Source organism: Balaenoptera musculus, chromosome 1 (genome assembly GCF_009873245.2).
Source record: "Balaenoptera musculus isolate JJ_BM4_2016_0621 chromosome 1, mBalMus1.pri.v3, whole genome shotgun sequence".
In the NCBI taxonomy this organism is placed as follows: domain Eukaryota; kingdom Metazoa; phylum Chordata; class Mammalia; order Artiodactyla; family Balaenopteridae; genus Balaenoptera; species Balaenoptera musculus.
The window spans coordinates 39,905,060-39,931,986 of record NC_045785.1 but is presented as its reverse complement, the minus strand read 5'-3'; the positions used below and the strand labels follow the sequence as shown (position 1 = coordinate 39,931,986).

Genomic DNA, 26,927 nt, shown 5'->3' with positions numbered 1-26,927 from the left:
GCTGGGTTCCCTCCCTGTTGGTTGTTTGGCCTGAGGCAACCCAACACTGGAGCCTACCTGGGCTCTTTGGTGGGGCTAATGACAGACTCTGGGAGAGCACACGCCAAGGAATATTTCCCAGAACTCCTGCTGCCAGTGTCCTTGTCCCCACGGTGAGCCACAGCCACCCCCCATCTCTGCAGGAGACCCTCCAACACTAGCAGGTAGGTCTGGTTCAGTCTCCCCTGGGGTCACTGCTCCTTCCCCTGGGTCCCGATGCACACACTACTTTGTGTGTGCCCTCCAAGAGTAGAGTCTCTGTTTCCCCCAGTCCTGTCGAAGTCCTGCAATCAAATCCCATCAGGCTTCAAAGTCTGATTCTCTAGGAATTCCTCCTCCCGTTGCCTGACCCCCTGGTTGGGAAGCCTGACATGTGGCTCAGAACCTTCACTCCAGTGGGTGGACTTCTGTGGTGTAAGTGTTCTCCAGTCTGTGAGTCACCCACCCAGCAGTTATGGGATTTGATTTTACTGTGATTGCGCCCCTCCTACCATCTCATTTTAGCTTCTCCTTTGTCTTTGGATGTGGGGTATCTTTTTTGGTGAGTTCCAGTGTCTTCCTGTCGATGATTGTCCAGCAGCTAGTTGTGATTCTGGTGTTCTCACAAGAGGGAGTGAGAGCACGTCCTTCTACTCCACCATCTTGGTTCCTCTTTTAATGTATCTTTTAATTTTCTGTTAGTCCATAGGCTCCTTCTCTATTTCTCTTTTGTTCTGCACTGTATTTTTCTCTGGCATATTTTATTTATTGAAAGAACTGTATCATTTGTCCTGTTGAATTTCCCATAAGATTTTGCTGATATCATTCCCTTGGTGTTGTTAAACATGTTCTTTTGTCTTCAGTATTACCTTTAAATTGGTCAGGGTATCTAGAAGCTTAATCAGATTCAGTTTTTATTTTCAAGAGTCATGCTGTGTCTTTCATCATTGACCATATAATGCCTGATCCATTCATATTCATTCATATTCTCTCTCTCTCTGTATCTCTATTTCTATCTCTATGTCTCTCTGTCTCTTCATAGCAATTCCAATTCCAAGATGCATTGCATAGGACTTACAAAACTGGTACTATTACAGCTTTGACATCCATTCTTTATTTTCTAGAATACTTCTAAAAAGAGAAATTGCTTCATCTGTTTGTTTTCTCTGTGACACCGTCCATATTTGAGAAATAAAATAAATGATCTCTTTTCTAGTTTTCATAATGAAGATTTTTTGTCTTTTTTTCCCCTCCTAAAACTTTTTATGAAGTTTACCCACATATGATGATTTGTGTGTGTGTGAATTTTTTTTTTCCTGAACTTTTAGAAGGGACATATGATTTAGATTTACTTTTCTAACTTTGTAGCTTGAGAGCTCTTTTCTTCTGTTTTTGTCATTTGTTCCTAAATATGGCAACTTAGAGATTTCCTGGCTTGCTTTTTCTTCCCAACTTTTATATAAAATTTTTCTTCTTTTAATTTTGTTTCCCTGATCAATTTGGATTCTTTTCTCAGATGTTTTTATTCAGTGTAAAGTTTTATCTTGAAAGGTGAGTTTGGCATGTTAGTTTTGAGAGTTAATGGGTCCCAGACTGCTCTAGCTCCTTCAGAATTTCCTGTAAACCCTTCATACTCATCACTATGGAAGTAGGAAAACTTCTTCCCGTTGCTCTTCTTAAATTGGCCTACTGAGGGTTTTTTTCCCCACTTCTGAGCTTTTGAGTGAAACTCTCTTTTGTTATTTTGAAGTTACCTGATTTATCAGATGCCTCAATGCTTTCCTCTGATTTCTCCTCCAGAGATAATGTTACCAAAATGTCTCTTTTAACAACTGTGGTTTGTTCTCATCTCATATTTTGGGGTTCATGTGAATATCTTGTCACTTCATTTTGTTGCAGATGTTTTCCATGGATTTTTTTAAAGTACTATATTCTAGGTCCTTAACTTTTTAAAAATTTCAGTATAACATACTTTAATCCTAAATTCTACAGCATAGGTTCTCACAAAGTGAACCCATGTGTGAACAGCATCTGAGTCAGAGACACGACATTACTAACACCCCAGAAGTGCCTCTGGTGCCTTGTTTCAGTCATTATGTGCCCCACTGTTCTAATATCCAACCACATATAGATTAGTTTTGTGTGGTTTTGAACATTTCGTAAATGGAATCACACAGTATTTTTTCTTTTGGATCTGGTTTCTTTGGTTGATCATTATGTTTGTGACATGCATATACTTCATTTTTATTGCTATATAGCAGGAGTCAGCAAACTATGGCCTATAGGCAAATTTCAAAGTTTAAATTTCATTTAAAATTTTATTGGAACATTGGTAGGCTCATTTATTTATATGTTACCTATGGCTGTTCTTAAGCTACAACAGCAGAGTTGAGTAATTGTGATAGAGACCACATAACATACAAAACATATATACTATCTGGCCCTTCACAAGATAGTTTGTCAGCCCCTGTTTTAATAGTATTGTAATAAGAATACCATAATTTATCAATTTATTCTACTTTTTATTTGGGGCTAATACTAACAGTGCTGTTATCAACATTATTGTATATGTTCTTTGATGAACATATGTGTACATATTCCTGTTCATTATATACCTGAAATGGAATTGCTAAATCATAAGGAATGTGCATATTCTTCTCTAGAAGACACTGACAAAGAGATTTTCAAAGTGTTCCAGTATCAGTGATTGAGAGTTCTAATTTCTACATATCCTTGCTAATTCACTGTACTTTCTAGGTTTTTTTGTTTGTTTGTTTGTTGTCATTATAGCTATTCCTGAGGGTATGAATTGATAATGTTTCATGGTTTTGTTTTGCATATTCTAAAACTATTATTGGGTGCATACAGGTTTAGAGTGTGTTTTTGCTCTGACTGATAGACCTATTCATTGTTGTAAAATGTCTTTATCTCTAGGAAAGCTTTTGCCTTCAAATAGAGTTTATCTGACTTATTATAGCCAACCAAGTTTCTTTTTGTTAATGTTGCTTTGTATTTTTCATCCTTTTACTTTCACCCTTTCTCTGTCCTTACATTTAAGGTATGTGTCTTATATAGTTGGGTTTTTTATTATTCAGTTTTCCCCTGCTTTATTTGGTGTCATCATTTAATTTACTGATATTGTTGGGCTTTTATCTCCTTCGTGCCTCCTTTAACAAGCAGATTTTTTATTCCCTTTTTTCTCTTTAATTTTAGGGTATATATTTGCTTATTATTATTTTAATAGTTGTACTATAAAATACATCTATCCTTTATTATAGTCTAAGTTTTTTATTTTTCCAGTTTCCTGATAATGCTAGAATTTTAGAACACTTACACCCCATTTACATCACTTTCCCCTTTAAAGTTATTGTTGCCATGCATTTTAGATCCCACAATGCATTGGTAGTATTGATATACAGTAATGTTCATTTATATTTGTCTCTATATTGTTTTTTATAGTAATATTTATATTGATCTACATACTCATCTTTTTTGTTGCTCTTTATTTTTGGATTCTTTTTTTAATTTGGATCATTTCCCATTTGCCTGAAGAATTCTCTTTAGTGTTTTTGATGCAGGCCTACTGTTGGAAAATTTGCTTATTTCCATGTACTTATTATTTATTAATTATTTATTTACATATCTACTAAATCTGTGAAAGATTGTTGGCAGATGTTTTTCTTCCTGTGCTTTAAAAATGTCATTCTGTTATCTTATGGCTTTATCATTTCCTTGAGAAGTCAGTTGTCAGTCTCACCCCTGCTACATTGAAGGTAATATCCTTTATCTCTGGCTTCTTTTAATATTTTCTCTTGCCTTTGTTTTCAAAAATTTGGTTTTATGTATTAACTCTGCTCAGGATGCTCAGAGCTTTTTGAATACATAAATTCCTGACATAAATTAGTTTGGGAAATTCTAGCCTGTTATCTCTTCATATATGTTGTATGACTGCTCCTTTATTCCTTACTTTTTGTGTGTCCGGTTACATCTGTTATACCTTTTGATTGTCTCTCACATGTGTTTTGCATTCCTTTCTGTATTTATCATTCTGTTTTGTCTTTTATTGTGAATGTTTCCTGTGAATCTATCTTCTAGTTCACTGATGTTGTCTTCTGCTGTTTCCAATATGCTGTTCACCCATCTATTAAGTTTTTTTTATTTCAGCTACTTAATTTTTAGATATAAAATGGCTCTGATATATTTTTATAGATGCCAATTTATTGAACTCCTTAATCTTTATTTCTATTTTGTCCAAATTTTCATTTGTTTTCTTAAACATGTTGATCATAATTATTTTAAAGTGCTTGTTTCCTGACTCCAATACCTGGATTAAATTTGTGATCTGCTTCCTTTGTCTTTTTACTTTTGCTTACTAGTCACGTTGTTCTGACTCTTTATGTACCACTTATTTTATAATTAATTTTAGATATTATGTTTAAAACAAGTTCAGATTTTTCCAGGTGATGAAATGGTTCCCTCTTTCCTCTACTAGCCAGGTAGCATCATAGACTGATAACCTTGATTTAAAAGAGACTGAATTGGGTTGAGGCTATGTTGATGTTTTGGTAAATCTCAGTTTACCTTTAATCAAACTTTTTCTGAATCTCAGTTCAGCCTTCTTTTTTAGGCATGAGTCTCCAGTGTTTGCAATTTAGAGCCTTTCATGTCTTTGTCTTCTCAGTACCAAGAAACTGAGATAGTTTCCATCCTGCTTGTCAGAGGTTTTAGGCTTAGTTCCTTACATTTCTACAGCAGGGAGCTTCAGAAATTATTAATGTATTTGAGTCCCCTCTAGTCTCTGTTTTTGTGACACCAGTTCTGCGTAGTCACCAAGATGTCTGCTGGTTTCTCTGTCCACCAGCACCAGCTTTATGGCTAGTTCCAGCTATTCTCAGAAATAGGTGTCCTCAGGGAAAATGTGATTGCAAATGGTCAACTGTCAATTCGCTACTTTCCAGGGCTTTCAACTCTCACCTGCTGTGTTATCAAAGTCTTTCTTCCTGATGGATGTTTGTCTTTTAAGTACCATCTGATTATGTGAGATAGTTCTTTTGCTTTTCAGTCATTTTTGGATTAACTTTTTGGCCCCAACCTGGCACACCTTCAAAATTTAGCAGATATCTTGATAAGGACTTTTTATGTGTTTGAGGCTCTTCTAGTCTTCAGTTTTACCTCTCTAGCCTAGTGTGATCCACAAAAAAATTCTGCTGGGTGCTCTGTCCCCAGAAATAAGCTTTGCCTGAGCCAAGACCAAGTTTTTTAGCTTAGCTAGTCCAGATTGTTAAGAGTCTTCAGTTTAAAAATACAGTTCCTTAAGTGTCAATATTACTTCTAGGGTTTTTGCTTCTTGTGTTTTCAAGGCCTCTTGCCCTGGCAGATCTTTATTTCTTAAGCACCATAATGCTAATATCTGCACTACTTTTCAGATACTTTTGAGTTAGTCCCACGCAGCTTCATAAATCAATAAATGTCATGATTGAGAGACTGGTTGTATATCTAAGGCCTCATAAAACTCTAGTTTCATCACCCCACTCTCCTACAACCATCAAAAGCTTTGTTAGTTTCTCTGTATCACAGCAGTGACCCTTGTCCTAATCCAAGCCCTGGTTCTCAGCCTCTTGTCCACGCTCAGAATGTACAAATGCGTTGAGGAAAAACAAAAGTACATATCATTAGCCCACTTGTCTGCACCTTTCTAATAACATAAACAATATAAACTTTTTATTTTTTTCTGGCTTTTCTAGTTTTTAGCAAGAGCATTGGTCTGCCATGAATTATTTCACCTAACCTAAAAAAAATTTCTGTATGTTTTATGAGGAGATTTGTACCTCTATGTGTTTGTTTGTTATTGCTGCCATAACAAATTACCATAAATTTGGTGACTCAAATTAATTATCTTACATTTCAGTAGACCTGAGTTTCAACCTGTGTCTCACTGGGCTAAAATCAAGGTGTCTGTTTTCTACTTAGTGTTTCCAGGGGCGGATCCATTTCCTTGCTTTTTCCAGCTTCTGGCAACCGCCCACATTTCTTGGCTTGTGGCCACTTTCCTCCATTTGCAAAGCCAGCAACATTGCATCTCCCTAACTCTTATTCTTAGTCACATCTCCCTCTGTCTAACCACAGCCACAAAAGGTTTCTCTGCCTTAAAGAACTCATTTGATTAGATTGGGCCCACCCAAATAATCCAAGGTAGTCTCCTCTTATCAATATCCTTAACCTTAATCAAATCTGCAAAATCCCCTGCTGCCACGTGAGGTAACATATTCACTGTTCTGGGAATTAAGGCATGGACACCATTGAGAACCATTATTCTGCCCACCACAATGCCACTAACATCTTCCTGGAATACCCTTCTCTGGCAATTGTTAAAAGATTTTTTTTTCTTTGTCATATATTTTCAGCAGTTAAATATTATACACTTAGGTGTGGTTTTCTTTGTATTTATTCAGTTTGACATTTATAGTGCTTCTCAAAAAGCACACATTAGACTTGGTCTCTGTGTGCCATATGTCTCTTAAGGTCTTTTATTTTCATTCCTGGGCATTTTCTGATGGGCATGTTTTATATTATGAATATATTTCAAACTGTGACTTGCATATTTGTTTTTTTAACAAGAGTCCTTTTGTGAATACAAGTTCTTAATTTAATGTAACTCAGTTACTTTTGGTTACTTTGGTTCTTTGGTTACTTTGGTTCTTTTGGTTAGTACTTTGGTTAGCACTTTCTTTACCCCATGTAAGAAAACTTTGGCTAACCATGGTTCTAAAAATATTCTCAAAAAAATCTTTAATCGTGTTGCCTTTCGCATTAAATCGACAATGCATGTGGATTTGATTTGTATATATAATGTGAGATTTGGATCAAGATTCATTTTATCCCCATATGATTAAGATCCAGCATCTTTCTCCAAACAGCCGTTCTTTTCCTCACTGTATTTACATGGAGATAGTCCTGGATTCTGTTCTGTTCGATTGGGAGTTTAGATACATGAGTCTGTTTCTGAATTTTCTTCTATTTCATTGGTTTAATTGTCTAATTTTGTATTAATACCATACTTTCTCAATTGCTGTAGGTTTATAATAACTCTTCTTATACCATGGCATAAGTCCTTCAACTTTATTCTTGCTTGCAGATTGCTGTGATTATTCTTGGTTCTTTGTATTTTTATCTGCATTCCAGAGTCAACTTTTCAGTTTTAAAAACCCTGCTAGGATTTTGATTGGGATTACATTAAATCTGTGCTTTGATTAGGGGAGAACTGATATCTTACCAGCATTGAGTCTTTCAATCCATAAAAATGGTGACTTTTAAAATTAATTTAGATCTTTAATTTCTTCCAATTATGTCACAGTTTTTATTTTAGAAAGCTTGCATGTATTTCGGTAGATTTAATCCTAGATGTTTGATATTTGTTATGCTATTATAAATTGTATCTTTTAAAATTCTGTCGTCTGTTTGTTCTTGGTATGATGACTTCTTAGAATAGATTTTTGTATAGTGACCTTGTATTCAGTGACCTCCTTATATTCACATATTAATGTTAATTTTGGGGTATTTACATATGTAATCATAACATCTGTAAATAATGACATTTTTATTTCTTCCTCTTTAATCTTTATGCCTTTTATTTATTAATTTATTTTGCCTTATTACACTATCCAGGGTTTCCAATATCCAATAGAAGTGGTTATAGAAAGGACATCTTGTCTTGTTTGCCATCCAAAGAAGAAAGCTTTTTATAATTCAACATTAAGTATGATGATTTCTGTAGATTTTTTGTGGGCATTCTTTTCCTGATTACAGAAGTTTCTTATATTCCTTATCTTCTAAGCATTTTTAAAAAATTATAAATGTATGAGTTTTATCACATTGCATCTATTGAGGTGATTATATGCTTTTTCTCCTTATTTTAATGTGGTAAATTACTTAATTTTCAAATGTTAAACCATACTTGCATACTTGGAACAAAATTCTTGGTCATAATTTTTTAAAAATATATCACTGGTTTCAATTTGCTAATATTTTTCCTAGGATTTTTACATCTAAGTTAATGATAGTGATTGGTATGTAAGTTTCCTATCTTGTGATGTCCTTCTCAGGTTTTGGCTGGCCTCATACAAATGAGTTGGAAAATATTCCCAATTATTCTCTGTAAGAGTTTGTGTAAGATTATTTATTTCTTAAATGTTTTAAATAAGCCCATCTTTGACAGTTTTCAATAATGGATTTAATTTGCTAATTTCATTTTACTGTGGCCAGGAAACACCTTTGTATGATTTTAGTCCTTTTAAATTTATTGAGCCTCATTTTATGATCTAACATAATATGGTCTCTTCTGGAGAGTTTCCCATGTGTACTTGAGAAGAATGTATATTCTGCTGTTGTCTGATAGAGTGTTCAGTAGGTGCCTGTTAGGTCTCATTGGTTTATAGTGTTGTTCAAGTCTTCTGTTTATTTGTTGATCTTCTGATTGTTCTATCCATTGGTGAAAGTGAGGTACTGAAGGCTCTAACTAATATGTGGCAGGAGTTTCTCATTCTCATGCTGTATTAGAGTTCTCCAGAGAAACAGAAGAAACAGGATGTGTGTGTGTGTGTGTGTGTGCATGTGTATAACAGAGACAGAGAGAAAGAAATTTTAAAGAACTGGCTTATGTGATTGCAGAGGCTTAGTGAGTCCAAAATCTGATATGCAGGCTGGTTACTCAGGAGAGAGTTGTAGTTCAAATCCAAAGGCAGTCTGCTAAGCGTTTTACAGTGTCCAGTCTCACATTTAGGTCTTTAATCCATTTTGAGCTTATTTTTGTGTATGGTATTAAAGAATGTTCTAATTTCATTTTTTTACATGTAGCTGTCCAGTTTTCCCAGCACCATTTGTTGAAGAGACTGTCTTTCCACCATGTATAGTCTTGCCTCCTTTGTTGTAGATTAATTAACCATAGGTGCGTGGGTTTATTTATGGGCTTTCTATCCTGTTCCATTGATCTATATTTCTATTTTTGTGCCAGTACCATAGTATTTTGATGACTATAGCTTTGTAGTATAGTCTGAAGTCAGGGAGCCTGATTCTTCTAGCTCCGTTTTTCTTTCTCAAGATTGCTTTGGCTATTCGGGGTCTTTTATGTCTCCATACACATTTTTAAGATTTTTTGTTCTAGTTCTGTGAAAAATGCCATTGGTAATTTGATAGGGATTGCATTGAATCTGTAGGTTGCCTTGGGTATTATAGTCATTTTGACAATATTGATTCTTCCAATCCAAGAACATGGTATATCTTTCCATCTGTTTGTGTTGTCTTCGATTTCTTTCATCAGTGTCTTATAGTTTTTGGAATACAGGTCTTTTGTCTCCTTAGGTAGGTGTATTCCTAGGTATTTTATTATTTTTGATGCGATGGTAAATGGGATTGTTTCTTAAATTTCTCTTTCTGATCTTTCATTGCTAGTGTATAGAAATGCAACAGATTTCTGTGTATTAATTTTATAACCTGCAACTTTACCAAATTCACTGATGAGCTCTAGTAGTTTTCTGGTAGTGTCTTTAGGATTTTCTATGTATAGTATCATACCGTCTCCAGTGACAGTTCAACTTCTTCTTTTCCAATTTGGATTCCTTTTTTTCCTTTTTCTTCTCTGTTTGCCATAGCTAGGACTTCCAAAACTATGTTGAATAAAAGTGTCAAGAGAGGAAAACATAGGCAGAATACTCTCTGACATAAATTGCAGCAGTATCTTTTTTGATCTGTCTCCCAGAGTAATGGAAATAAAAACAAAATAAAACAAATTGGACCTAATTAAACTCAAAAGCTTTTGCACAGCAAGGGAAATCATAAACAAAATGAAAAGACAACCCACAGATTAGGAGAAAATATTTGCAAATGAAGTGACCAACAAGGGATTAGTCTCCAAAATTTACAAACAGCTCATACAGCTTAATATCTTCAAAACAAACAACCAAATCAAAAAATGGGCAGAAGACCTAAATAGACATTTCTCCAAAGAAGACATACAGATAACCAAGAGGCACATGAAAAGATGTTCAACATGCCTAATTATTAGAGAAACACAAATCAAAACTACAATGAGATATCACTTCACACCAGTCGAAGTGGCTATCATCAAAAAATCCATGAACAATAAATGCTGGAGAGTGTGTGGAGAGAAGGGAACCCTCCTACACTGTTGGTTGGAATGTAAATTGGTACAGCCACTATGGAGAACAGTATGGAGATTCCTTAAAAAACTAAAAATTGAGCTACCATATTATCTTGCAGTCCCACTCCTGGGCATACATCTGGAGAAAAACATGGTCCAAAACAATACATGCACCCCAGTGTTCATTGCAGCACTGTTTACAATAGACAGGACATGGAAGCAACCTAAATGCAATCGACAAAGGAATGGATAAAGAAGAGGTGGTACATATGTACAATGGAATATTACTCAGCCATTAAAAAGAATGAAATAATGCCATTTGCAGCAACATGGATGGACCTAGAGATTGTCATACTGAGTGAGGTAGGTCAGACAGAGAAAGAGAAATATAGTATAATGTCCCTTATATGTGAGATCTAAAAAGAAATGATTCAAATGAACATTTACAAACAGAAACTGAAAACGAACACAGACTTAGAGAACAAACTTATAGTTACCAGGGGGGAAGAGTGGGGGGAAGGGATAGTTTGGGGAGTTGGGGATTGACATGTACACACTGCTATATTTAAAATGGATAACCAACAAGGACCTACTGTATAGCACAGGGAACTCTGCTCAATATTATGTAAAACCTAAACACGAAAAGAATTTGAAAAAGAATAGATACATGTATATGTATAACTGAATCACTTTGCTCTACACCTGAAACTATCACAACATTGTTAGTCAACTATACTCCAATATAAAATAAAAAGTTAAAAAAAAAAAAAAAAGGCAGTCTGCTGGCAGAATTCCTTCTTCCTGGGGAGAGATCAGTCTTTGTTCTATTAAGGCCTTCAACTGACTAGATGAGGCCCACCCACATTATGGAAGGCAATCTGCTTTATTCAGAATCCAGTCACTAAATGTTAATCTCATCCATAAAAGCGCCACAGAACTATCCATTATAACGTTTAACCAAATGTCTGGGTACCATGGCTAAGCCAAGCTGACACATAAAATTAACCATCACACATGCTTTTCCACACTCTGCCTCCAGAAGTTTGTAAAAATTAGCATTTAAGTGTTCTTTAAGTGGTCTTCCCTTTAAACTTTATTATCCTCTATTATACTTACAATATAAATCAGTTTATAGAATTAGAAAAACCTGGTTCAAGACCAGCTCTGCAACTTCTTATCTTTGTGACTTTGAACAACTCTAAATTTTCTCTACATTATGATTTAGGAAACTGAAGCATTAATTGTCCAGGGTGATAATGCAAATTAGAACTAGTGGTTAAATTCTATTGGAATTCTTGTTCTTGTACACACTTCATTATAAAGTTTTGAATTTGATAGCAATGAAGCACATCTTATAGGTTTTTTAACTATATATGAGAATTTCATTTGAGAATGACAGGTGTATGTTTTATTAAGTACTATTTAATTAGTGAGATGACTACCTTTTAGTTCTTGCTTTATCATAGACTATTGAATCACTTTTGTCCTAAATTTTTCAGTTTGCAAGCATGTATGGGTATCTTTTATTTCTTTGTTCCAGGGGTGTTCTAAGAATGATGTCAGTTACATGTATAAGATGGTGATCGTTGATGACAGGAATCTTAAGAGAACATTTAACTTACTGCCACTTTCAGGGAAGGAGAGCCCACAGCTTCTTTTAATAATACGTCATTTTATTAATGACTTTCTCTGAAAGAAAAATGTTTCTTCATGGAAATCCTGAAAAAGTTTCTTCTGGGCTAAATTATTTCAGAATACCCTCATAAAAAACTAACTGAATAGATATTAGCTGAAAGAGTTTGAGCTTAATTTTCATACTGGAGAATAATCTAATGGTTTGGAATGGAGATTTTGATTTTATAGTCCAGCTTATTTGCATTGCAGGAGGCAGTATAATGTAAATAAAGTTAGATCTGGGTTTAAGTTCCAGCTCTGCCACTTAATAACTTGTATCTTTGGGCACGTTGTTAATTTTTCCAAGTTGCAGTGCCTTTTTCACAAGGTTATTGAAGGCTTACAAGATATTCATTTAAGAAGTACCTAACTCAGTCCTAGATACCTTGAAGGAACTGAACAAATATTGGTGTCATGCATCTTTTCCTGTGTTTACATGTGGGCAAATGGGAATGTTGGTGAGAAATAAGAGGGGAATCACTTCCCTATGCTCCAGAAATATATTTTTCTGGCACTAATGGGAATGATATATCTCTTCTAATACTTGTTTTAGTCATAGTTAATGGCTTATGATAAGGTATGATGTTTGTTGCCTCTCTGCTTTTGTATAACTTGATCTTTTAAAAAAAAAGCTTATACAAGGATGCTTATAAGAGATATGTATGTGTTTGAATATATATAAATGTCACAAAATAGTCTTAAAATTTGAAGAGAATAACCATGAAGTCCATATAGTCCTTTTTGTTTCTTGGGGCGGAATTTCCCTCCCTGAACTCCTTGATTCTAGATAGATATTAGTGCTCTATATGAATGGCTTTAGTGATTGTGATCTTACTCCCTCTTAAGACAGTCATTCTGTTTTTAGAATGCTCTATTAATTAGGAAGTTCTTCCTCATTTTGTCCTTTATTAGATCTCATAATAATTCTACCTGTTGATCCATTCTACTCATAGAGATTCACAGAATAGACAAACTTTATTCCACATGTGTGCAGGAATCATGTCTTAGTCATCTTTCTATCCTCAGAGTCTAGGATAGTAAGTACCCAGCTCAAAATAGGGGTATTGGGCTTCTCTGGTGGCGCAGTGGTTGAGAATCTGCCTGCCGATGCAGGGGACACGGGTTCGTGCCCTGGTCTGGGAAGATCCCACATGCCGCGGAGCAACTGGGCCCGTGAGCCGCAATTACTGAGCCTGCGCGTCTGGAGCCTGTGCTCCGCAACAAGAGAGGCCGCGATAGTGAGAGGCCCGCGCATCGCAATGAAGAGTGGCCCCCGCTTGCCACAACTAGAGAAAGACCTCGCACAGAAACGAAGACCCAACACAGCCATAAATAAATTAAAAAAAAAAAAAAAAAAAAAAAAAATAGGGGTATTATTCAATGAATAATTGAGGTTCAGATTTTTAAGGCCCTTTTGTATTTTTTTCATATATAAACTTTTAAAATTTAGTCTACATTTTTTATTACTCCTGGTCGAAAATTATTTTTTTCAACTGTATTGACAAAATTAAACAAGGAATATTGATTTATGTTTATGTCTGATATCACTTATCATATAATCTAGAAATTAATATTTCTTCCAAGGATAGAATTTCAAAATTCAACGTCATTTACATCTCTTTCATTCAGTTTTTCTTGCAATATATTCTATTTCTGAAGATTGAAAACATATTAACATAGTGTCTTATTTCTTACACTTTCCTTTGCAGTGTCTTTTGTACTCATTACAGGTGATTACATTTTCTGTGATATTAATAGAGTAAATGCTCTACTTCATTGGCTTATCAGACTGGACAAAAATAAGCAACATCCATCTATATACTATTTAAGAAAAAGATGTAAACATAATAATAAGGAAACATTAAAAATAAAAGTACAAATATATATCATCCAAGCACTGACTAAAGGAAAGTTATTGTAGCTATATTAATAGCAGGCCAAAAAAATGTTAAGGGAAAAAGCATTAATAGAAATAAATGGAGTTTCTTCATAATGGTAAAAGGGCTCAATTCACCTAGAAGTTATAATAATTCTAAATATATATTCACATTTTCTGTGATTTTTAAACTTGCTCTATTATTTATTGCTTACATTTTTTAACTGAGTGCTCTCTTCCTAATTTCATGCCATCACCAAATTTTTAAAATCATTTTTCTTGATAATCTTTGTTCAGCTGATTTCTTACATAAAGTGAATGACCACCTTATTAATACTAATCCCTACAGCAATCTGTTTGGGTTTACTGGTTCCTTTTACCATCAGTTCTCTTTATTTCTGTTCCTGTTTGGCTGCAGAACAAGGGTATTAGCTAGTAGTTGAGAAAGATATTTGATACTAAATTATATAAAATTACCATATGTAAGAACATCCTTATGTGAATGACATAGTTTACAAAGCTATCTCTTTAGAATTCTATTTCTTATGCCCTTGAGTTGATCTCTCAGAAGTAAAGAACAGGCTGCCCATAGAAGGAGGAGGAGCCATGTGTTTTGATTCCAACTACCCTGCCTTTCATTTTTACTTCTTGTGGCTTGTTACTGCATTTTGGTATACGAGTAATAATTCTAAATCACTTCCTTTGTAAGTCATAGGTATGTGTTAAAATGCTTAGATTTACATAGTTTTCCCAAATACTTATTTTTCAGAGTGCAGGTATAATCTTTTAGGAGTCCACATAACAATGTGTAAGCTATTACTTACTACACATCTTATTACATATCTTGACACAGTATCCATTCCTATTTATTCATTGGTTCAAGAAACATCTACTGTGTGTCTAGTCTTTGATAAGCAGTATTAGTGATACTATAATAAAACTGTATTAGTTTTATTGAACAGAATAGTAAATTCTCACTTACCCTTTTGTTTCTTTCCTAAGAAATCCAGCATTTAATTCAATTCCTTACATTGGGGGAGGGGGAGAACAATTACCACAGAAACATGGGTGTCATTTTAATTATAAAGTAAATTAATGGAAATCTTTAAATTTTTCAGGATGAGAGAGACCCAGAGAAAGAAGATGAACTGGAACTGAAAAGAGGTCTTTTATACAGAGACTCTGCCTATGACAGTGACCCAGAGGATAGGTATGAACTTGATTAATGCAGTGTATAGAGATCTTCTCATAGTTAGTATAAAAATAACCTGGTTTTTAATCTGCAGGATTTGTGGCAAATTTAGACTCAATATTTATTTATTTATTTATATTTTATTTTAACTATATAAAATCCTATTATAGTATTTTAATGTTTGCCTTACTGAAAATTTTCAGTGAAAACAAATATAGTCAATTAATGGTGGTGCCTTTCATCCTACTTAAGATTTCTAGTGTATTTGGCTGCCTTGCAAATCCACATATTCAGGACTTATTTCAGAGTGTATTTATTCTCATCCTGAATAAATGAGGAAACAGCAGGTTTCATAATTTAGATCATGAGTAAGCCTTTTTTAATAACATAAGAGAAATTCAGTTCTTCTACCCTAAAATTTCAGAAATGTTAGTAATAATACAATTTTTGCAAAATTATACTAGCAAATCTCGTGAAGGCTTTTGAAAACTTTGTGTTAATTGCCATTAAGTGTGGTATTAAAAACTGAATGTAAATTGTGAGTTTATATAACTAAAGTTTCTCTGAGGCCTTTGATGCTATACCACTGATTACTATATGGCTTCCACCTTCCTGAGTTTCCTAAAAAACAAGTGTAAGAAAAAAGCTCCAGATAATGGAATATGTTTTATTGCTAACTGGTGTTTTGGACTGAAATCTCTGATCTTTGCCCTGGTAAGCTAGGCTAGGCATTCCGTGAACATGTGAGGACTTTTCCTTTTGTCCCTTACACAGAGTATAAGTGTGAACTCCTGTCCAAAGTTACTGCTTCCCATCCTTGAGGAAACCTGGGTCTCTCATGAAGGAAAGTAGTGTATTTTAAATGAGTCTGAAGAAGAAGCAATCCAAATGGGAAAAGGAAGGGCCAAGAAAGTGCATACCTTGAGGAAGAATTTGTACCCTTTATTGTTGTTACTTAAACTTCTAATTCTTAGATTTGTGTTATATGGATTAGCATCCCAATTTTGGGTTCTGTATCCACGTAATTAATTCTAATTGGGATAAGAAGTGAGTAGGGTTGATAAAGCAAAGGGTCTGATTTTCAAACTTTTGTATGTATAATATGCTTCTTAAAAATATAGATTTCTACTTTCTACCTCCATAGATTCTGGTTCCTAACATACAGAGGTGTGACCTAGAAGTCTGCATTTTAAAAAATATCATGAATGATTCTAGTGAAGGTAATATAAGGACCATATTTTGAAAAACACTGGTTTCTATTTAAAGTTTGCCATAAACCTTAGTATTGGTTCTTTTTCCAGTTGACCAAGCGATGTTAATGGCTAAGCTTTTGGTCACCTGAGACTGTTTTAGAACCTCTCAAGTGAGAGAGTTAAGCAGAGCATCAGGAAAGTTCTGCTTACACATTTCTGAGTTTCCTTTATATTCCTTGCTGCTTCTCTGGGACCAGTAGGACATACTTGGACCAATAGGACACAGTGGTCAGTGCTTCAAGACATTTTATAAGAGTATCTTTGATATTAGCTCCAGAAGCTACTGAACTGATCAGGGTATTATTTTAGTTTTATCCCCAAGTCATATTATATAGTAGGCCAAGAAGTCACCCCATTCTACTTTCCATCTCAAAGATGAGAGACCCCACCCTCAAAGTAGTCACCCACTTGCTTGCCTTAAGGCTTCTATCAGCAGAAATCAAGAGGGAACTTGAGATCTTGGCTAAAAATTACCCCTCTGCAGACATCCATTGACACAGGGGTCAAGAGGAAGTCTGCACGGACCTCTGGAATGGCTGAGTGAGGAGCTCAGCAAATCCTCTCCTCCAAAAGCAACAAAATTGAACAGAATTGTCAAAAACAACAATTTAAGGACTCTGGAAATTGACCAAAGGAATATAACAAATTGAGAAGCGTTTATCAAGAAAATCTACTGAAGCTCAATAAGAGCAGTAGGAGTCTGTGGCATCTTGCCTGGAGCTTCAGTCCCCAACCCCCAACCCCCAGCTCCTCAGCACAGAAGTTCTACTGGGGCAGTCACGCCAAAAGACAGGCAGCTCTGCTGCCAGAGGGGACTGACTTTATATGGCGCATAGCATAGGAAATTTCATGTGTGGGGGGATTAATGGAAACAATAATGATCCCACTGGCAAACAATAAGGGAGGGCTTGAGGTCTTACTTACTGCTTACTGGGGCAGACAACAAAAATCCTAGGACAAGATAGCCACAGTTGTCCTTGATAAAGTTCTACGTATCCCTGGTAGTCTAGAACATTATGTGTATGTGTAAGGCTGTAAACATGTTCAGGAGAGACCAGAGAGCATGTTAGGGAGCCACTACTCCATGGCTGAGCGTGAGGCCTTATGAAGGCAGAAAGCAAATTCCAGGGCAGATTTATCAACCAGATAAACTTCGAATGTATTCCCTAAGCCACACATAGGTCCACGGGCAAAAGATGGAAACGTTATAGGATTATTGACTCTGACCAATCATTCGTTGGTCATCAAGCTATGTTGACGCAGGGGCAACCCCTAGAAGGCCAGGCTTAAAAATAGAAACAATAATTGAAAAAAAAATGAAGAGACACCAGCAACTACACAGTGCAAGGGAAACAGACTTCACAGCATACGTCCAGGCAAGTCACTAAACAAATAATCAAAAACAACTTGGTAAGGAGTGAAAACCCAGAGTTGCTACAATTTTTATCTAAATTGTTGTTTTCAACAAAAAATTATGAGACATACAAAGAAACCATAAAGTGTGATCCATACACATGAAAAATGAGTTACTAGAAACCTCCTGAGGCAGCCCTGGGGATGTAGCAGCTATGTTTAAAGAACTAAAGAGAAGTATAATGACAGTCAAATAGAAAATATTCATGAAGAGATAGAAATGATTTTCTTTCATATTTTTACCAGGAAAAACTATGCCCAGGACTCAATCCTTTATCTTATGATCTAGATATACATTGTGACTATCGGCCATGGAGTACAGCAGATGTTCCATGTTTTCTGCGGGAAGAGCAGAATGGCAAATTAGAGTGCTTGTTATTTCATCTTCCCGGCATCAGCCTATCCATGCTAGCTGTCCTGTGTCTTCCATCACCTTTGGGAATGAAATTCACTTGAAAGAAATCTCTTATCAAGGAGTTATTAAGTGACCTTTTACGTCCAATAATTTGGGATTTGAGAGCTGGATTGGGGAAAGAATTTACTACCCATGAAGATGTCCTTTTCAACTTTCATATTGCCTATGTTTCAGAAAATTTTAGACATTTGCTATGGTAGCCTTGCCAGTTTCCAGGGCCCTGGGATGCTCTTTCTCCTTTTAGTACCTTCTATATATTTTTCAAATTTCTTCAGTTTTCAGGATGTTGAAATTTCTCTATATTGTAGTACACTTCTGGCATCATTATTCAATTTGAGCATTAGTCCTAACTAAAGACCAGACATGAGATGATGCTTCATGTAGATGGGAGTTGGCCACAAAAAGAGAGGAGAAGATAAAAATAATTTTAATTTCATGTTTAGAACATGACTTGGCCGTTTATGACTATTGCCCCAAATTTTTAGCTGTGTTGTTCTTTTATGGAACTAGCTATTGATATAAACTGTTTTCTATTGTGCATGTTTTGCAGGTTATTAACAGTAGGAATATGCTCAATATAAATGCTTTAATTATGAAATTGTTTATAACAGAATCTCAAACTGAGTAATTTAAACTTTGACTATATATTTTTGAATAACACAGATTGACTATAGTTTTCATTTCCTGCCCATTGCTCACTATCTGATTAACTTGATGAATTTACCAAGGTGTCTTTAGTACTAATAAATGAAAGAAAAAAAGTCTAAATAATATATAGACTTAAAGTCTCTTGAATAACTAAGAAGAAGCTTTCAGTTTTAAGTGAGAAAATGTTGCTCAAATCTAATTTGAATTCTTTGGATTTTGTGTTACCTGGTGTTTTTACTGATATTTCAGACTAATTTGTGCCTTGGTTCTGTTACAGTATGATGTCTGGAATAACCAATGTTTTCTTGTTTATCTAGTGAATGCCTACTCATTCTTTAGGACTAAATTCAAGTTATTCCCTCTTCTGAGATACCTTTTATGACCTCAGCAGACTGTTAGTCATTTTCTCCTTTATCCTGCCACTTCCTCTCACATATATAATTTCAATTAGCAATATTTATCTCACAGTGATCATTTCATTATATGTCTGTTTTGCCCCCTTCTGTTAAGTGTGAGGCACAAATGTTTTGCTTACCTTTGTTTTTTGACTGCCCATCAACGTCTCTGACATGTACTAGGAGCTCAATTTAAAAAAAACAGTTCAAATATTAAAATTGAGTCTTTTATTAATAATGATCAGTTGCATTTGCTGAAACTCTTTATTATTAAATATCACATATTATGGTTGTGATATTTAATAACATCTCTAGATAAGGAATCAACAGTGGAATTAATAATGATGAAAGCTGTTAGACCTTATTTGTTGTCAGTGGCTCATTTCTGCACATACTTACTCAGAGAAGGGAAGTAAATAACGTATAAGTAACCAGTCTTCAGTATATTCATTTGAATAGACTTCTATTAATGTTTACTGTATAGTTTCTGCAAATAATAGAAGAAGATGAATGGCAACATGCAATTTTTTTCCCAAAGCTTTTTTTTTTTTTTTTTTTGAACTTTTTTTTTTTTTGAACTTTTTTTTTTTTTTTTATTCACACACACACACACTGTATTTTATTTTTACAAGACATAAATAGACTGACACCAAGCATTGTACATGGATGACCACAACAAAAGCAACACTGATTGCAATTACCAAACACCAAAGCTTTTAAAATTTTATAGAAAAGCCACTAATTTAGTGCTTTCTAATGTGTAGTTCCTAGACCAGCAGCATCAGCTTGACCCTGGTACTTGTTAGAAATCCAAATTCTTGGGCCCCATCTCAGACATCCTCAATTAGTAACTCTGGGGGTGAGGCTCAGTAATGCGAGTTGTAATAAGCCCTCCAGATGACTCTGATGTGTATTAAAGTTTGAGAACTACTGCTATAATTTATCAGTAAATTTTGATGTCTTTAATGACATTTTATCTTTGTGTGGTATATTTAAAGATACAAAATGCTTTACAGATTTTATTAGACCATAGTATAGTCTCTCCCTATCATCTATTCTGAACTCCAAGATTTTGAGTATATTCCTTCCTACATTCCATCCATCCATCCATCCATCAATCTATCCATCATCCATCCATTCAATGTCTATAGAGCATACATCACATCCTCAATACTATTCTACATGTTTTGTCAAAGTTTTGCTTGATAGGAACCTTTATAGAGTATTATGGGAAGGAATTCATCTCATATTATGTCTTTATATTGAATCTTAGATCACAAGTTTAAAGTATAGAATATGCATCATCATCTTTTAACGTCACTTTCAACTCTGGTTATTTGAGTACAAATGGCAAATGGCCAACTTTTTTATTCTCATGACCTTCCAGTTATTTATTAGAATTAATATTATTTGCGTGGCATATCCATCTTACCCTCTGACCTTCGTTTTCATGTATATCACCTTATAGATATTTTATCTGAAAACTATGTGTAAAGTAGTATGTACCTGGTCTTCATTTCATACTGATATAGAAAACACTGTCAGGGTTTCAAGTGAGTTTACCCTTCTGTAAGCAAAATACTAGTATCCTACTCCATGTTAAGCTGCCTGAGACCTTTCTCTTCTCTGTATATATGCTAGGCCTTAAAAAATAAATTTATAATTTATACCTTAGCAACATTTAAGATTTGAAAGTGCTCGGTTCTCAGATATTATCCTGGTCTCTGTTCTTTTTTGTCTTTTTTTTTCTTAATAGCTTTGTCATTATTAAATAGAGGGCTCCCTATTCAAGTAGCAAGAGTAAATTGCCAAAAAATGTACTGCATTTAATAAAATAGCAACTTTATCCCTGCTTTAAAGATAACCATTTTATGTTATATAGCACTAATGCAGTGTTTTGTAGAGTAGGAACTTTGAATGCTTTGAATGAATGAATGCTGGAGATACTCATGGTAAAATACAGAAGTGTAGTCTTTAAAAGTCTATTACTATAATAAGACTTTTTAAGTGTTGCTTACACATTGTAAACTTATTAATATTCCCAATAATGGAAAATCAGAACTGACTCAATATGTTAACAGTTTATTAGTTAGATAGCCAAATACTTCCATGTCTAGAAGTAAATGTTGCTTTTAAGATTCTACTACTCGTTGTTTGCACCTGTCCATGTGTATTAGAACCTGTTCTGCAAACACCTCTGTTTTGCAAACACCTCTATTTTGCAATTCAGACTTCTAGGATGAGCCAATTCCCAAATTCTCTCCAGAGAACTACAGTACTGTTTACTAAATTGAAAATTTTGCAATTTTAAATAGAAATAAACTTCCTGTCAAAATTTGCAAGATTTTAAAAGCATTAGGATGTCTGTTTTGGCCACTTTAGCTCTTTTTTACAGATCCTTATCAGGTTCACAGTTGCTCCTAAAAAGATTTCTGAATTTTATTTATTCATTTATTCATTCATATGATAATTTATGATAGGGATTAGGAATTTGATTTACAATCTCAGAAAAACCTACACAATGATTTTTAAAGTTAGCAGCCCTACTATTGCTTACCTTTCTGAGATTTGGGTAGTAGCTTAATAAAAATTCAAATTTCTGTTGACTAGGTTTATTGTGGTAGAACTAGCCCAGGAAAATATAGAGTTCAGAAAAGAATATTATCGTCTGACCATCAGTATGCAGTAAAGTTGATGACTGTGGACAACAGGGAGATTAGGGACAGATCTGTGTTTTGTGAAATATTAATTAGTGCATGACTTGACATAAAATGAAAAAAGCAACAAATAAACCAAATACAGCTAAACAAACAAAACACAACATGTGGGACTCCTGAAGTAGTATGAGGGAACAGAGGCAAATGTAGGGACTTAGGCTGGTAGATATACTTGCAGAGGTACAAAGTACATACAGAAGAAGTTCTATTAATGTATTTGTGTGTGTGATTTCTCTATCACTTGACTCAAATTGTCCAAAAAACTGTTTTGAGTGACTGTTTTAGTCAGGAGTTAGGCTTGGTGAGAAATTGTATGAAAGAAATTGTATTCAGTTGGCTAGACTATTTCTTAAACAAAGCTAATGAAAGAAAGGTGGAAACTATATGAAAGCAATAGCCTTGAGACTCGGCTAAGGCCTTTTGAAAAATTTTAAAGATTATACTAACATTATTAGAAATTGTGTTAATTACCTCTCTGAAGCTGAATGAACAAGGTAAAAGTAAGGATAATCATGTTTGTTATTTTCAAAATTTTCCAGTGTGAAAGAGCTGGTACCAGGTGTAAAGAAAGTTTGATAGGATCTAGTAATGTTGCTGGAAAGTATGAAGTAGAATCCCATTTTAGAAAAGCCATCAGGAAATAGACCTATTGTCATGATTCACAGAAGTGAATTTTTTAATATTATTATAAAATATATCAACTGTAACAGAGGAATATACTTAAGATTTGTGTGTCCTAAATAACAACAATAAAATTAATATCCATTTACTCATCATCCAGCTTAAGAAATAGAACATAACCTATACCAGTAAAGCCACCTATGCCCCTAACCAATTGCATCTTTTTCCACAGAGATAACTGTTATTGTGACTTTTCTGATAACCCTTCTCTTTTTTTTCTTTATAGTTACACCACACATGTATCTATCCTTAAGCAATAAATTATTTAATTTTCCTTGTTTTAAACTATTCTATATAAATGTAATTATAACTGTGCATTGTGTTTCCTTTTTTTCCACTCAGTTGATTTTTCAGTTTCATCTATATTGATGCATGTAGCTATAGATCGTTAATTTTCTCTGCTGTATACTATACCGTTGTATGCATTCACTACAACTTGATTTATTTGTTCTAATGTAGATGGATATTTAGGTTGCTTGCAGTTCTTAGCTCTATTATGAAGAGTGTGATTATGAACATGTTTGTACATGTCTCCTGGTACACATATGCAAGAATTTTGCCAGGGTACCTAGGAGCCAAGTGGTTGGGTCGAAGTTGCATATTTAACCTTACTGACTCATGCCAAACGGTTTTACAAAGTAAGTATGTAAGTGTTCTCATTACTTTACATCCTCATCGACACTGTGGCAAGCTCTAAGAATGATAACACAGCCACTTTGTGCCTTTTTCTGTGACCACTTTTATTGAGTTCAGGTGGTAGATTGACTTCAGGTGAAATAACAAATTCTTTTTACAGATATCCAGCTCCGAGAGTTCCTGTTTCACAATTCACAAGTAACATCATGGGACTGATAAGTCAGGGAGGAAATTGTTTATTTTGTGTGGAGTGAGATTCCAAATATATGAAGACAATATTTGTAACATTTAATAGCAAGGACATACAGTTTTATATGTCACAAACTCCATAATCTCTAACATGCCTGAGAGGTCTTATCTATAACAAGCACTTAATTTATTAAGGTGGGTTCATTATTTGTTTAAAAAACAAAATAAACTCAGTCTTTTAAAAAGTCAATGTTTTATTTCTAGCAAATAAAAAAAAGCACTATCAAGCCTTCAGAAAGAGTTGCCTTTTCTTCTCTATTCCCATTACAACGAGCCAAGTCCTGGTCTATTTTATAGCTTCTATCTGTTCTCTCTCTTTTTTCTTCAACACCCTCAAAATAACAGTATTTCTCTATCGCTTCAAATACAGACTCTTCCACCTTGTTTTCCGTTTTCTAAAAGTGATTCATATTCAGTCTAATTTTCTACTCCTCCTTGAGGACAATAGCATGCCACAGTGGAAAGGACATTAGAGCCACAGAAATGGTATCCTTTTCCATTCTGCCGCTTACTACCCGAATAATCTTAGGCAAGTCACTTGACTTCACTGAGTCTCAGTTTCCACAGTTACCAACTTCAGAGGGTTGTAAGATTTTTTATAAATATGTATAAATATATATAAAGTACCTAGTCGTTCAATGCCTTATATTTAATAACTTTTGTGTGCCAGGTAAGCACTGTACTATGCACTTTACATATATTCTCTTTGATTTTTACAACAATACTGCAAAAATACAGTAAAGGAAGCTGAGACCCTGGACAATTGAATAAATCGCCCAGGTTCCCACAGCTTACAAAGACGGAGCTGGAAGTCAGTTCCAGGTCTCCCTGACTTTAGAGACCAAGCACTCTCATAACTGGCCATACCATACCATCTGTGCCCTGCTTTTACCTTGCCACACCTCTCTCTCTTCTCAGAATTTCTTTTTAACTCTCACATACCATTTTCATTTTATTGTTTTGTAATTGTTGCATGCAAATAGTGTCACTCTTTGAAGGCATAAGCCTTGTCATATTTTATATCTCAAAGCCCAGAGTACCACACACCTATAAAGTACTTAGTAAATATTTGATTTATATAGTACTACCTCTCATTTTGTTTCCTCATTGTTTTAATCTTTTATATCCTTTTTTATAGCTCATGTCAGCAGCCACGTGGCACTGTCCATTTGGATGATGGCGAATACTGGTCCAACAAGGCAGCCTCTTATAAAGGAAAATCCCACCGACCCATCTTTGAGAACAGCATGGACAAGATGTACAGGAACTTATACAAAAAGGCCGGTAGTTCTGTTTCTCGTACACAGGAAAGCTGCTGAGACCAGTGGTGATAACCTGTATGAGTGTCCTTGTCAACTTCTCAATGAAAACATTTGATGTGATCAGTATCTGTATTCCTTTTCTTTTAAGCAGGTGGTTCTAATTGAGTACAGTAGTTAGACTTGAATAAGTTTATTACTTCAAATGATAAATTATCATGGGCAAGCCTTCTTTTTCCAATCACAGTAAAGAATGCTATATTCTAAAAGTCAAAGCTCTGCAACACAATCACAACCTCCATTCTGATTCTGAGAAGGCTGTTCTGTCACATCTCTCTCATATCACCAGCTACAAATCCAAACACAGATTCTCTCTAGAAATGTTCTTCTGCCTTAATCACCTTGAAATTTTCTTTTCACCTACTTGACCGGTTATCTTGTCTAAGATTTAATTATTATTATTAACTCCCTTTTCTTGGTCATGAGCAAAAAGATATACTGTACAAAGATGAATTTCCCAGGAGTTTAAACCCTGTTTTAACTAGTATTTTCTACCGTTTGCTCCCTCAGAAAATGTTATTGATATGTCTTAGCTCCTAAGATACAGCTTTCTTTTTAAAGTTTCTATAATCATTCACTCCCTCTTTTTAAAAAGAACTACCTAAGTTACTTAAAATGCTTAACAGTTAGCTAGAAATAGGAATGGCCATGGGTGATCCACAATGTGAATAACTGATTTTTAAAGACAGAATTTTTTGCATGATTTTCTTCTAGAGCCATATCTTTGGTGCATCCAGAATCAGAAAATAGCCTGTGTTAATAAGCCTGTAGAGACTCAGAAAGAATAAGGGACTTATATTGTAATTTCATCTCTTTGAGTTTTCATAGGTATCAAATAGCCCAAGAAAGTAGCATCCTTAGTTTAAAGGACACTTGGAACCATAAAGGGGAGGAAAATATTAGAGCGTAACTCTTTGTACTAGAAAGTTGTTAGTTGATAAAATTAGCTTCTCCCCCACGCCCCAAACACACCTGTGAGGCAAGTGAGGCTTTGAAGATATGAAGAAATCAGTTACCTTGTATTTACCAGAGTGAGTGGAAGAAAAGCAGAGAATAGGAAATGGTAAACTTGGCTTATAAACTTAAAGAGTTGACTACAAGGTAATGTTTTCTCATTGACTCCATCTTTGGTTAATTTTATAGTTATGATCTTAAAAGAAAAAACTTGAGTTAAACTCTATTTAAATTGGAATCAGCATGTAAAATTGGGTGATTTATTTTTGTAATAGGAGAAAATACGTAATACTTGTTATCCAATAATAAGACTTTTTTACTTTGTGTTTGAGTGTTTTATCTGCGGCAATCTGCAAGGTATTGGAAAGCACATCAGAGATAGGAGCCAGGTGTCCTAGGCTTTAGATCTCTGGTCCTTAGTTTCCTCAGTTATCAAATGGAGAGAATGGAGTAGGTCAGCATTTCCTGAACCATGTTCTGTAGACCACTGTTCTAGGAGATGGCTATAGGAAATACAAGTATTTCATTGGTCATGTAAGTTTAGGAAAAATCTATGCATTATATTCACACCCCTCAAACTTAGAGAGTCGTGTGTATGATAACAGGAGTGAAAAGGGGTGCTACTGATGCTGAAAAAACAGTGGTAAACTGGAGCTGTCCGGACAAACTACATATGGTCATCTTAGTCATAGTAAACAGTAGCACGTTAGAGGCTCTAAGAAATCCTGGCATAAATATGTTTCGCTCTAGCATCTAGGAGAAAGTCTGACACATAGTTGGTGCTCATTACATATTTATTGAATTAACCCAGAATTTCCTAAACTAAATTGAGTGTGTAACAATATTTGTTGTTATGGTTATCTTTCCCCTCCCATTCTGCGCCCCCAACTCCGCATACTTCCTCTGAAATGCCATCTGCAGGTACATGTGGACACAGTCAGGAAAATACTGGACTACACAATCACTGAGCTACCCTCTGGCTATAAGTTATATGTTGATGTTTTGTATAAGCTTTTGAAGGTCATGGAATGATGGTTTTTTAAAAAAATCATATGTTCAATGAAACTTAGTATTTTTTCCCCTTTGGTAGAAACAAATGAAAAATTCCTCCATTTAAAAGTTGCTTCTGGTGAAAAGAACAAATATGAACTTTAAAGAAAATATTTGCTCTCATAGAAAATCTCCTGAGTGAATAAGTATCACAAAAATTACTTCTTGCACGTATATTTGCCATTGTCATACAAAGGCCACCAAAAAATGGGTCTCAAAGGGGAACTTTAGAAAGTGATATTTTGAAAGACATTTTCCTATGGATTAAATTTGACATCTCT

The 26,927-nt window shown here is 34.7% G+C and overlaps 1 protein-coding gene across 5 annotated transcripts in view; it reads left to right on the top strand.

Annotated features, from left to right (window-relative positions):
* The window catches only part of SPATA6 (spermatogenesis associated 6), a 144,365-nt gene extending 119,654 nt beyond the window's left edge, over window positions 1–24,711 (top strand). For all 5 annotated transcript variants that reach the window (XM_036827258.1, XM_036827238.1, XM_036827268.1 and 2 more), the window contains 2 exons: window positions 14,843–14,934; window positions 24,462–24,711. In XM_036827258.1, coding sequence (XP_036683153.1) covers window positions 14,843–14,934; window positions 24,462–24,642 — 273 coding nt within the window. In that variant the 3' untranslated portion in view covers window positions 24,643–24,711. The remainder of the gene's footprint in view (window positions 1–14,842; window positions 14,935–24,461) is intronic.
* Window positions 24,712–26,927: the final 2,216 nt, after the last annotated feature.